Raw genomic sequence first — 11650 nt, forward strand, 5'->3', positions numbered from 1 at the left:
AGAAGGAAACATTCAGGAAAAAAAAGAAAGAAACAAAGGAAGAAAGTGAATAGAGAACAAAAAAAAAGTAACAGGAAAAAATAAACACAATATTTTTTCAAATAAATTTTAAAAAATTTAAAATGAAATGAAATGGCCTGCATTTATATAGTGCTTTTCAAGTCAATGACTTGTGCTTTACAATGTGCTTCACATTTCCCAATAGCGACCACGCAGACATGTAGGGCGCAAACCTGCTTATTAGCGGCATTAGGGGTTCAGTACTACCCAAGGACACTTCGACATGTAACACGGAGGAGAAAAAGAAGAAAAAGTTTGTGTTGCATTCAAATAATTTCCAATTATACCAAGTCAATCTTGTTGCCAACATTGTACTTCCACTAAAAAATGTGATTAAATACAGTTGTGTATCGTGCAACCGACTAACTAAGCCCCCAAAAATGTTAGTATTATTCGACAAAAGATACCAGGAAAAAAAGAAATGGAAATCTTGTGAAAGAATTGTTGTAAAAACAAATGACGTTTGTAGGCCATACAACCTTTGCATTAATACATTAGTCAATTCATTCAAAAGTGATTTTTTTTTTTTTTTGCAATGCCGGAAACTCAGCAAAATGTAACTTGATGTCAAGTTTTGGACATGTTTGATAATGGATTAGTTGCCACACTTGGGATTGCTGTTGCTCACTGTTGTTTCAAGCATTGCTCACCGACTTGTGACCCCTCAGACCCATGGAAAATTAGAGGTAACATTGGTCCAAATTGTGTGAATGCAAAGTGTCTGTCTCTCTGTCCTGTGAATGCCTGCCAATCAATCTTAGATGTCCTCAACTCTCGTGAGAACAAGCACGCAGAGAATGAATGAATGGTTACAAGTTGTGCAACTACAAGAGATAAGTGCTAGACATTCTTGGTTATCCAAATATTATGGAGGGGAACGGGCTAATTCTATTTTTCGATTTTCTACAACGCTTTTGGTATTGTTGAGCATCAATTTGTCATCTAATCTCTTTAAAAATTGATTTTGGTAAATATTTTATCTCCGACATAAAAAGTTGGACCAAAATAGTATGATAGTATGTCTACACAAGGGGCAGCACGGCGGCGCAGTGGTTAGTCGTTTGAAATCATTTGGGTGTTAGACTTGATGAAAAATTCAAACTCTATATGAAAAACGATTGATTTCCATAATCTGTCCATACTGGGTTGCACATAATACTTTTTAGTTACCGTAAATTCCGGACTATAGAGCGCACCTGATTATAAGCTGCACCCACCTGTATATAAGCCACATGCGCCCACATTAATAAAATGTGTCACAAACACAAAATTGACCCACACCAGACTTTAAATCCCGCGATTGAAACTGAATGTCCTTCATTAAAGTATACAGTCCAAGGAATAACAGCCAGCAAAATGAATGAAAAATGATACCGGTACTTAAGATTTGATGCAGACCTGCAGAGTCCGGGTCTCGTTGAAAGTAATCCAAGGGAAAAAGTGTATATTTCCAAAGGTAAGGGTAGGAAAAATATATATCCACTATTGTCCGCCGTGTCCACAAACACTCACCTTTACTGGTCCCCACTTCGCGTCACCCCGCGTTTGTTACGCCCCTTCTTTTTAATTGGCCCGTACAAGACATATCAGATTGAGTGTCCAAAAAAAAAAAAAAAAAAAATACATTACAAAAATATACAGTTGCAAATACATATTATACATGGTTACACATATTTACAAAGAAAGACGATACACCGAGAGAGTTTTCAAAGCTTTAATAATAATAATAAAACTTTCATCCCAAACGGTGCCTGACAGGGCAGTTAATGGTAGCAACACGCTAGCCACATGCTCGCAACACAGTAAACGGGTCTGTTAAAAAACAAACCGTACTTGTAAAAATCACTGTAAACCGTCCTCATCTTCCTCCTTAGAACTGAAGCCATCAAGTTGTCTTCCTCAGTGTCGGAAAGAAACAGTGTCATATAGACGTCGTCCCATGCTCCCGCAGCCGGACTCGCGCTCATTGTCGCTGGAACTTTCATCCACTCCTGATTCTGTGCCCTCCTCTCCGTCACGTAGCAGACCAGCTTGGTTATGGTGGATTTTTTTATGCTGCCCCACGCTGTCAGGATCCACTGGCAGAAAAAGTTGCCTTTCGCATGCGGCCAGTTTTTAGTGAAGTTGCAGTCTTCCTCTGTGCAAATATTGCACCGGTCTAAATCTTACCTTTTGTACTTGAGCGCCGCAGGCGGCCGTTAGAAAAATTACATAAATTGGCCACATCACTGAATAAGCCGCAGGGTTGAAAGTTTGGGGAAAAAGTAACGGCTTATGGTCCGGAATTTACGGTAGTAATTTTACTAGTGAAATGTCTTATTTCCACTGACAGGCTTTTCTCACTTTGTATCTTGTATTTGGAATAATGAGGACATTTTATTCAAACATAAATCCCTTTTTATTCAACAGTGGTTTGTCAACAATTTTATTCATGGTTTCAGTTTTTTAAAAGGTCTGTTCCATATATCATGTCTTGTGAGAAAAATATGTTCAATTGATCGACTGGAAAAACATTATTTCTTATATGAAATATGTGTTGGAGAAATTCTCAACGCAAGCCCGATCCAGGAAGGGATTCGTTTGTTTTCTGCTATTTCTTATGACAAAATTAATTTAAGATGCGGGAAATTACACATGCAAGCACAATCTAGGAACAAATGAATATTGTATATATAGGTTTGACTGTACAAGAAAATATTTGTATTTTTAGGACCATTTAATTCTCAATTGCATACATTGGCGTGTAGGGGCACTAAGCCGTCACTTTGTAGATATTGTAGTTGTTAGGTTTAAGTCTCCAACATTTATGATAAAACGCTCTGAAACAAAAGACAAAGAGAATCAGATTAATTAGAATCTTGCAAGGAGAGGTTGGAGAATGTATGCCGCCAATCACGCAAATCACTCTGAAGAAATCTCCGAATCTCCTTTCTTTTTATTAAGATTTTGCCCTATCATACATGAGTCTCAATTTACTGAGGGGCAGGATTCTATCTAACAAATTGAGACCGTATTCTAACTTTTGCTACGTAGAGTTAATTAATCTTCTTTCGAAGGCCTGCTTTCCATCCGATGATGACAGGTGACCTCTGTCCTGGGCACCTCCCCTTCTTCTTCCCAGGCTCTTTGGTGAAGAACAACTTGAGTTATGGCATGCACAGATTAATTCCAGGTCAGGGTGCATCCATTGGTATGTGAGACAAAAAAAGACAGGCTGTACAAAAAACAACTCATGGCCTTGAAGAGCAGCTTACGGGCTGAGAACTCTTCAAAATGGCTGAGAACACATATAACATATTAATGTCAACTGTAGGATAAATATAATTATATAATCCTAACATTCCCTCCTGTTTATCCAACTGGTGATATTAATACTTCATTCAACTGTCACTTCGCAATACGATTTTCAACAGAGAAATCATGAATACAACAACAGTTGTTACACTTAGAGGTTGCCGCCATAATCACCAGGATCTGAGTAAAATCAGGAAAATGCAGAGACAGGCAATCATCATCAACATTTGTGTCATTACTATTTTCACCATCGTCATTTTTATGGTAATTGCCAGAGTCATCGTCAGCATCGGTGTCCGAGGGCAACAGAGCATACAAAGGTACCATCTTTGCCTGCATTGGGGCAAGAGCTGTTGTAATTAGTCTCGTTAGCAATGTTCTTATGCACGGAATACAACAACATCCACACAATGTGAGAATCGCCGCAAAAACGGCCACAGCCATCATAGCTGATATTATTATTTTTTTATATTTTCCACACATATCTCCAAAACCATCCCACATTGATGTGTCAACTCCTGAGTGGTCTTTCATCTTGTCGTTAAGTGACCTGAGGCCTTCCAGGGCCTTTGTCAGACTTCCGTCTGCTGCCGTGTTGTTCGGTATGAACGTGCAACATTGGTCACCAAAGATAGAACAGACCCCTCCCTTTTCAGCCAGTAGCATATCAACAGCAATCCGGTTCTGGAAAGCCATGAGGGAGGTAACAGAGAGTTGCTCGTGTATGGCGGAGAAACCTTGTTCTGTTTTGTTTCCTAACTTCTGTACATTGAAATGGATATAGTTTATTCGGTCAACATTTTTATTAATTGTACACCACCAACATATCAAAGATTCAAAACCCGCTGCTACTTGATCTGCTAATTTGTATTCATCTGGTACGCCTCTTGGAACACCGATGCTGTCAATGTATGTAGGATCATTGTCACTCCAGGCATAGGTAGACCTTTTACTTTTCCATGCATGTGGTAACAAGCTCTTCACAGATGTTAGCAATTCAGGGATTGTGGTGGCGGTTATAGACACAGGTAAAATAAGAGACACAGATGCACACAATCCTGTGGTATTGTACGGTAGTCTATCATACAACTTGTCTCCTCCACACCACCACCAGATGTCACTCCGGGAGAGTGGTTTAAATGTTATATTGACTGTCAACATTTGGTGACATTGTATACCATTCAGACTACTTATACTGTCACCATGTCCGGTTCTATTTATACAGGTAAAATTATTTTGAGCTACTCTTTTAGAAAACACAGGCTTATGTTTTTCAACTGTTGCTATGGGGTAGGTTTGATCCCAGAAAGAGCAGTTTCCGTTTGGTACAGTATTATTCATTACGTTTATCAGGCACTCTTCAGAGTGGATGGTACAACCCGCAAAAGGGGGCGAGCACCCATTCACACAACACAATCAGTCATGACAGCATATGCCGCCTGCTCAGCCATTAGCAACCAGTTGTTATCTATTCTTGAAATTCCTGTGGTAACTTTGAACCACCCATCAATGTCTTCGACTGACACGCTTACTGATGTGATATTTGTCGTTAGAGAGTAGTTACTTAATTTTGGCTGATCAGTCGATTTTATGCTGTCATTTACACACACTACGACCGGGAAAAAGGGGTGCCCGAGGACCAGGCCCATAACGTGAAACCCCAGCACGTGCTGTTGAAAAAATCGGATCCCGGAGGACGAATTGTCTGGTTTGTAACGGTTATAGTCAGTTGTAAGTTGCTTCCTTGATGCTGCAATTTAACCCGATTTTTGAAATACTGGGCCTCCGAGCTGTCCCCTGGGGTCCAGTACTCCCCTGCTTCCGTTGTAACCAAATACTCCCACTCTTGGAACGCTCCGTGTCCAAACAGGTACCACCAGTACTCCTCCCACACTTGCCCAGTAATATATGTTGGCTGTCCCCCTAGACTGCCTCCCTGGAACCCTTTTAAGGAGGTTATCGGTATGGACATCACGGTGGTGGCATTTGGTGGCACAGTCACTGTCACAGAGTTGTTATAGGTCCACGATATTAACCAAGGAGTGCATGCTGTATGATTCGACAGTATGCGTTGTATGGTGCAGACCTGTCCATGGGTGTGAACCAAGCCAGCAGCGGTGAGTGCGATTATTATCAAGTATAGCTAGGGACCCATTATTTAGCCTGTAGTGGAAGGACCAATTAAATGTTAGGTTTATCACCTTTTTGCGGTTAAGATAGCTGTATATGCGTTAAAATGAGCATTCTACCTGTAGATCTGCAATTCCTCCTAATACTTCCAGAGTTGTGGACAATCTTCACTGGTTTGAGACGACTGCAAACTATAATTACACCCCCCTTTGTAGCCAGCCTTCCTCTGAAAGTTTCGTTGAGGAACTACAGCTCTACAGCAGGTACCACAACTCTATAAAAATGACGCAAATGAGGACGGTTACGGCGTATGCTAAGATAGAAATAGTTATTTTAGTCATTTTTAATTACTTTCTTACAATTTGTCAAATTAACCCATGTGCTCGTCCTGCAATCTTTACTGCTGTGCCTGTGGTTAACAACACCTGGTAGGGCCCCTCCCACTTAGGTGAATGCCAGTGTTTCTTCTTTATGCTTTTTATCAGGACCCAATCTCCTGGTTCAACTAACTGGCTTTCCTGTGGAGACATAGAAAGTGTATCATCATTATTATTGCGATCTGCCAGTTGCTTCTGGTGCTGCAACATTTTTCTCATGTAATCTGCTTATGTACTTTCTTCATCTGTTTCCCACATGTTCTTAAAAAACGGCAATTGGTACGGTCTACCAAATATCGTTTCGTACGGCGTCAGGCCGCTTGTACTTGATGTTGATGTATAATTTGACTAGGTCAAGACATTTAGTCCATGGTCTTTTGGTTTCAGTCATACATTTCCTGAGTCTATTTTTAATTGTAGCATTCATCCTTTCAACTTTGGGGCGGCTGTAGCTCAGGAGGTAGAGCGATCGTTTTAGAATTAAGGGATCCCAGTTCGAATCCCGGCTTGTCCGTGTTACATGCCGAAGTGTCCTTGGGTAAGACACTGAAACCCCAATACCCCCAATAAGCAGGTTAGCGCCTTACATGGCTGCACAGATCACGGCCGCTATTAGGAAATGTGAAGCACAATGTAAAGCGCTTTGGGAAGTCATTGACTTGAAAAGCGCTATATAAATGCAGATCATTTCAACTAGTCCGGCACTTTGCGGGTGATAGGCACAATGGTTCTTTAGATCTATGTGGAAGGTTTGCCCTATTTTGGTAATGATTTGGTTGACAAAGTGTGAGCCATTATCACTATAAATTTTTTCCGGTATTCCATATCGTGGAATTATGTCCTGACATAGGGCTTTTGCTACTGTCAACGCATCTGGGTGTTTTGTGGGGAAGAGTTCTATCCACTTTGAGAATGAGTCAATAATTACAAGGCAGAACCGTTTCCCTTCACTCTGACTCAATTCTATGAAAACCATGTGTATATGTTGAAACGGATAGTCTGGTTTGGGGAATTGTCCCCTCTTTGGCCTTAAATTCCCTTGTGCATTATGTTTGGCACATATTAGGCATGCTCTACAAAATCTTTTTGAATAGGAGTTAAAACCATAAGTTGTGTATACTTGATTGACTAGTCTAACCATCCCTCCCTTTGACACATGCGTTGAACCGTGACTCACTATAGCAGCCCATTTATATAAATGTTTTGGTAAAATTGGTTTGTCTTCAGGTGACATATAAATGCCTTTACACAGTTGTGCTGCTAGGTCCTTAGCTTGGCCGTATAGTTCATCATAATTGAGCCTTGGCCTTTTGCTTTGATGCTAGGTCCTTAGCTTGGCCTTTGATTTTTGCATTCCGGAGATGGAATAAGAGCTTGTTCTGTCCACTCCACGCATCGGCCCGGTATTGCAGTACCTCCGGGAACGGTGCATTCGCAATGATCGCAGCAAAGCTTTAGGCTAGGACCTTAGCTTGGCCTTTTGGCTGAGAGTAAGTGTCCCGGCTCCTAGGCTTTGTAGCATATTATGAACTGACCGATAACGGATAATGGATAATGAATAACGAAGATAGATCAATAACCCTTAAACCCCCCCCCCCTTTTTTTATTTTTCCATGAATCTTGTTCAGACTTTGGCGATTGCTGTTGCATGTCTAATAGTATCTGTCTGTCAGGGTTTTTTCCTGCTAGGTCAGGAAGCCGGTCCTGCGTTATCATGTTTATATCAACTTGGCCCTGTGCCGCTGCCTTTACGGTTTTGTCCGCAAACGCATTTCCTCTTGAAACTGGATCAGTTCCATTTGTGTGCGCTGCACACTTGCATATCGCTAGATGTTTTGGTAGCTGTACTGCTTGCAAAAGATTTGTTAATAATGTTGCATGTGTGACTGGTTTTCCTGTTGATGTAATCATACCTCTATTTTTCCAATGTTGTGCAAATGTGTGGGTGGTTGCATATGCATATTGGCTATCTGTGTAAATGGTTGCAACTTTGTCTTTCATTAACTTGCACGCTTCGGTAAGAGCCACCAATCCTGCAGCTTGCGCTGAGAAATGTTGGGGCAACATTTCTGCTTTTAGCACCTCTTTTAGAGTAACCACAGCATAACCTGTTCTTGTTTTACCAGTATTGTCTTTTTTGGAGGAGCCATCTACAAATATTACTTGGCCTCCTGTCAGAGGCACATCTTTTAAGTCTGCTCTGCTTTTTGCTGTTTGTTCAGCTAAGGCTTGACAATCATGTTTCTCTCCATCTTCTTCAGTAGGCAGTAATATAGCAGGGTTCAGTACAGTGCATCTTTCTATCGTTAGATGTGGTTGAGACAAAAGTGTGGACATGCATGACAGGTGTCTTGCAGGTGACAAGAAAGACATCTTTGTCTGCAAAAGTAATGCCGATACGGCATGTGGAACCCTTAGTACAAGAGGGTGGAAGAGAACTATATCTGCACTGGATGTTATTGCCAGTGAGGCAGCAATGACTGCCCGCACACAATGTGTAGTGCACGTGCCACAGCATCTAACTTGGTTGAATAATAGGCCACTGGCCGTAGTTTTGTTCCGTTTAACTGCGTTAGGACTGAGGTCATGAATTTTCCTTTACAGTCCACCATTTGCACAAATTCTTTGTCGTAATCAGGTAAGGCTAACGTGCAGCTGCTAACCATTTCCTGCTTTACTTTAACAAACGCTTCTTCTGTTTCCGGCGTCCATTTCAAATTATCAGACATTTTAAGCTCCTCTGTATACATAAGCGACTGTAGGGGTGCTGTTATTTCCGCATAATTTGGTACCCAACTTCTGCAGTAGTTCGTAAGGCCTAGGAACGACATCATTTGTTTCTTTGTTAATGGTTTAGGCACTAATAATTGCAGGGTTTGTTTTGGCACTCTAGCCAATCCGAGGCTCCGAATAACTTCAGCCAATAGCGATCGATTTGACTGATGATTGACACATCTTTTTCGGCCAATTGCAGGTTTTTTTCGGCCCTCTAGCCTATCCGAGGCTCCGAATAACTTTAGCCAATAGCGATCGATTCAAATGATGATTGACGCATTGGTTAGCCAATGAAACGCCGGTATATAAATCCCAGCATACACCGCGGACTACTCCACGTTCGGGGGGAAATCGAGTCGGCGGCTGTTGCGTAAGTTGCGAGACCTTGCGATTTAATATTGAGCCATATATAAGGCGCACTGTATTATAAGGCGCATGGTCAGCTTTTGAAAAAAATGAAGACTTTTAGGTGCGCCTTATAGTGCGGAAAATACGGTAATCTGTTATTGAATATGGGTAAAAACTAAGGAAACAATATATTTCCATACTACGCCTCTCCCGAACTGGTCCATTTACGGACGAACGAGAAAATGGACACTAAAATTATGGACGTTCCCAGTTACCGTCTTTGCTTTATTTGGAGCAAAACTACACGTCTTAGAGAGTTTTTACCCTTCCGCTATTCGCATGTCCAACAAGAAATGATTAGTCTTGTTATTTACCTATTCTTTCTTTTTAAACTATTCTGTATGCCTGCTCAACAATGACTAAGGACGGTATGAACCATAAACATGATATATATAATATATATATACAGTGGAACCTCGGTTCTCGAACGCTTCTCAGTTCGCACAAATCGGTGCTCGACCAAAAATTCTTGCTTCGCTGTTAGGCCAAAAAAACGGTCTTCGAACGCCGGTAATGTGTGAGTGCGTACGCTACGGTGCGATGCTGAGCGGCGCACGGGTGTAGATAGCCCCCACCCCTCGTGACCAACTTTTATCACGTGTGTTACAATGTATGTGTTTCACCCGGTGAGGTTGTAAAGTGGCACCAACTGTCAATGTAAACACTGAAGTGTGTCACTCAGCTTTACCGGAAACTTCAGTGTTTGCATTGACAGTTGGTGCCCCCTTCTAACCGCACCGGGTGAAACACATACATTGTAACAACGTGCACACGTGCCTCTTTTTTTGCTTTTGATATCGAGGAACTGGGTAAGAAATCCTATTCATAATTATTTTCTTTATCCTTTGTTTTTACACGTTCATGTTAGCGTAATCTTTCGTACGGAAGATTACGATAACGCGAACGTACGATTAGCCTGGGTTAGCTTTATGATTCGAGGTAAACATTCAGGGTGTTGGAACTGAGTCCAAAATGCAGGGTATTGGAACGGAGCCCCCTTTCCAATGAAGCGCTTAGCCACTTGTGGTGCTAAATGACTTGTAAACGACCTGATTTTTTATTTTTACACGTTCATGTTAGCGTAATCTTTCGTACGGAAGATTACGATAACGCGAACGTACGATTAGCATGTGTTAGCTTTATGATCACGTTGATCATTCATGCTAAACATTCAAGGTGTTGGAACGGATTAAAACAATTTTACATTATTTTTAATGGGAAAATTGATCTTCGGTGATCGACCAAATCGGTTCTCGACCGGGCTTCTGGAACCCATTGTATATCATGTTTATGGTTCATACCGGCCTTAGTCATTGTCATACTCATTTAATATTGCCATCATTGTTATTTTACTCACCTCTATTAACTCATTTAATATTGTCATCATTGTTATTTTACTCACCTTTATTATGACACCTTCCTCTTCGTTCCATTTCCTGGTTCTTCTATCTTCTGTGATTCTGTTAATAACTTGACTATCTTCAAAATTGATATCGACTTTCTTAGCTCTTACATCTTGTTCTCTTTTCTGTACTTCCTTCGTCTGGCCATGGGGGGTTATCTGGCTCAAATCTCTAGGATTTATAAAGTAGTGTTAGTGAAGTAGTGTTACTGTAGACTTAAGTTTGAAGTATGCCCATGGTTGTATTTTTATAGTAGTTCCATAGTAATATTTCTGTAGTAAATATGTAATATTTTCTAATGTTCCTGTAGTTGTATCTTAGTAATATTTATGTACCAGTCATTTATTATTGTAACAATGAAGTAGTGTAGTGTTTGTATAGTATTTCTAGAGTATTTTTGTATTTTTTAGTCGTAATATTATAGTATTTCTGTCATAATATTCATGTAGTAGTATTTTAAAGTATTTATGTAGTAGAATTTTTATTATCGTAATACTTTGCCTTTGCATTTCTTCTTCCTTTGTGATTAACTGCAAATGAATGGCTGAATTAAGAGAAATTAAACACAGGAGGTTTAACTCGGACCCAAGTGTGGAACAACGTATTTGATTATTTTGCTTGCCTCTGTGCTCAGCATCTTTTCTCTATAATATTATTTGTTTATGAATTATGTGGTATTTCTTTCTTCTTCTTTTAAAGCAAAACAATATATTATGTCCATGTTTTTTAGCATTTAATTAGATATTCATCCTTGCAATAATTTTGTTTTATTTTTGTAGCTTTTCTATAAAGGTACTGTTATAAATGGTAAATGGTCTGTATTTATACAGTGCTTTTCAAGTCAATGAAGACCTCCAAAAGCACTCTGTAATGTGTTGTGTTTCATACTTACCCATTCACTTTAAATCAGCTAGATTTAAAATGAAATGATTTGCATTTATATAGCGCTTTTCAAATCAAGACTTCCCAAAGCCCTTTACAGGGTGCATCACATTTCCCAATAGCGGCCGTGCAGCCATGTGAGGCGCTAACCTGCTTATTGGGGGTGTTAGGGGTTCAATGTCTTACCCAAGGACACTTGGACATGTAACATGGAGGAGCCGGGATTCGAACTCTTGATCCCAAGACGAGCGCTCTACCTCCTGAGCCACTGCCTGTGAAGACTAGGAAAAATCTAATTGAGTGAATTGGAATAGATTAATT

The 11650-nt window shown here is 40.4% G+C and overlaps 1 protein-coding gene and 1 pseudogene across 1 annotated transcript; one reads left to right on the plus strand and one right to left on the minus strand.

The window, feature by feature from the left end:
- Positions 1-2812: 2812 nt before the first annotated feature.
- Positions 2813-4551, minus strand: LOC148362001 (uncharacterized). Its single transcript, XM_088343035.1, has 2 exons — positions 3857-4551; positions 2813-2879 (listed from the first exon to the last, which is right to left on the minus strand). The coding sequence occupies exons 1-2, from the start codon at positions 4513-4515 to the stop codon at positions 2813-2815; spliced, it is 726 nt and encodes a 241-aa protein (XP_088199161.1). The 5' UTR covers positions 4516-4551.
- A 2604-nt stretch (positions 4552-7155) lies between these two features.
- Positions 7156-7298, plus strand: LOC148362002 (U2 spliceosomal RNA; annotated as a pseudogene).
- The last annotated feature ends 4352 nt before the right edge of the window (positions 7299-11650 follow it).

The sequence above is a fragment of the Urocampus carinirostris genome, chromosome 8 (genome assembly GCF_059441175.1).
Source record: "Urocampus carinirostris isolate Australia breed hairy pipefish chromosome 8, RoL_Ucar_1.0, whole genome shotgun sequence".
Classification (NCBI taxonomy): domain Eukaryota; kingdom Metazoa; phylum Chordata; class Actinopteri; order Syngnathiformes; family Syngnathidae; genus Urocampus; species Urocampus carinirostris.

Coding starts and splice junctions, on each gene's coding strand:
- LOC148362001 (XM_088343035.1), bottom strand. CDS start 4,515: ATGTTGACAGTCAATATAACATTTAAACCACTCTCCCGGAGTGACATC. Junction 2,880..3,856: donor TCAGGAGTTGACACATCAAT/GTGGGATGGTTT, acceptor CTTTTGTTTCAG/AGCGTTTTATCATAAATGTT.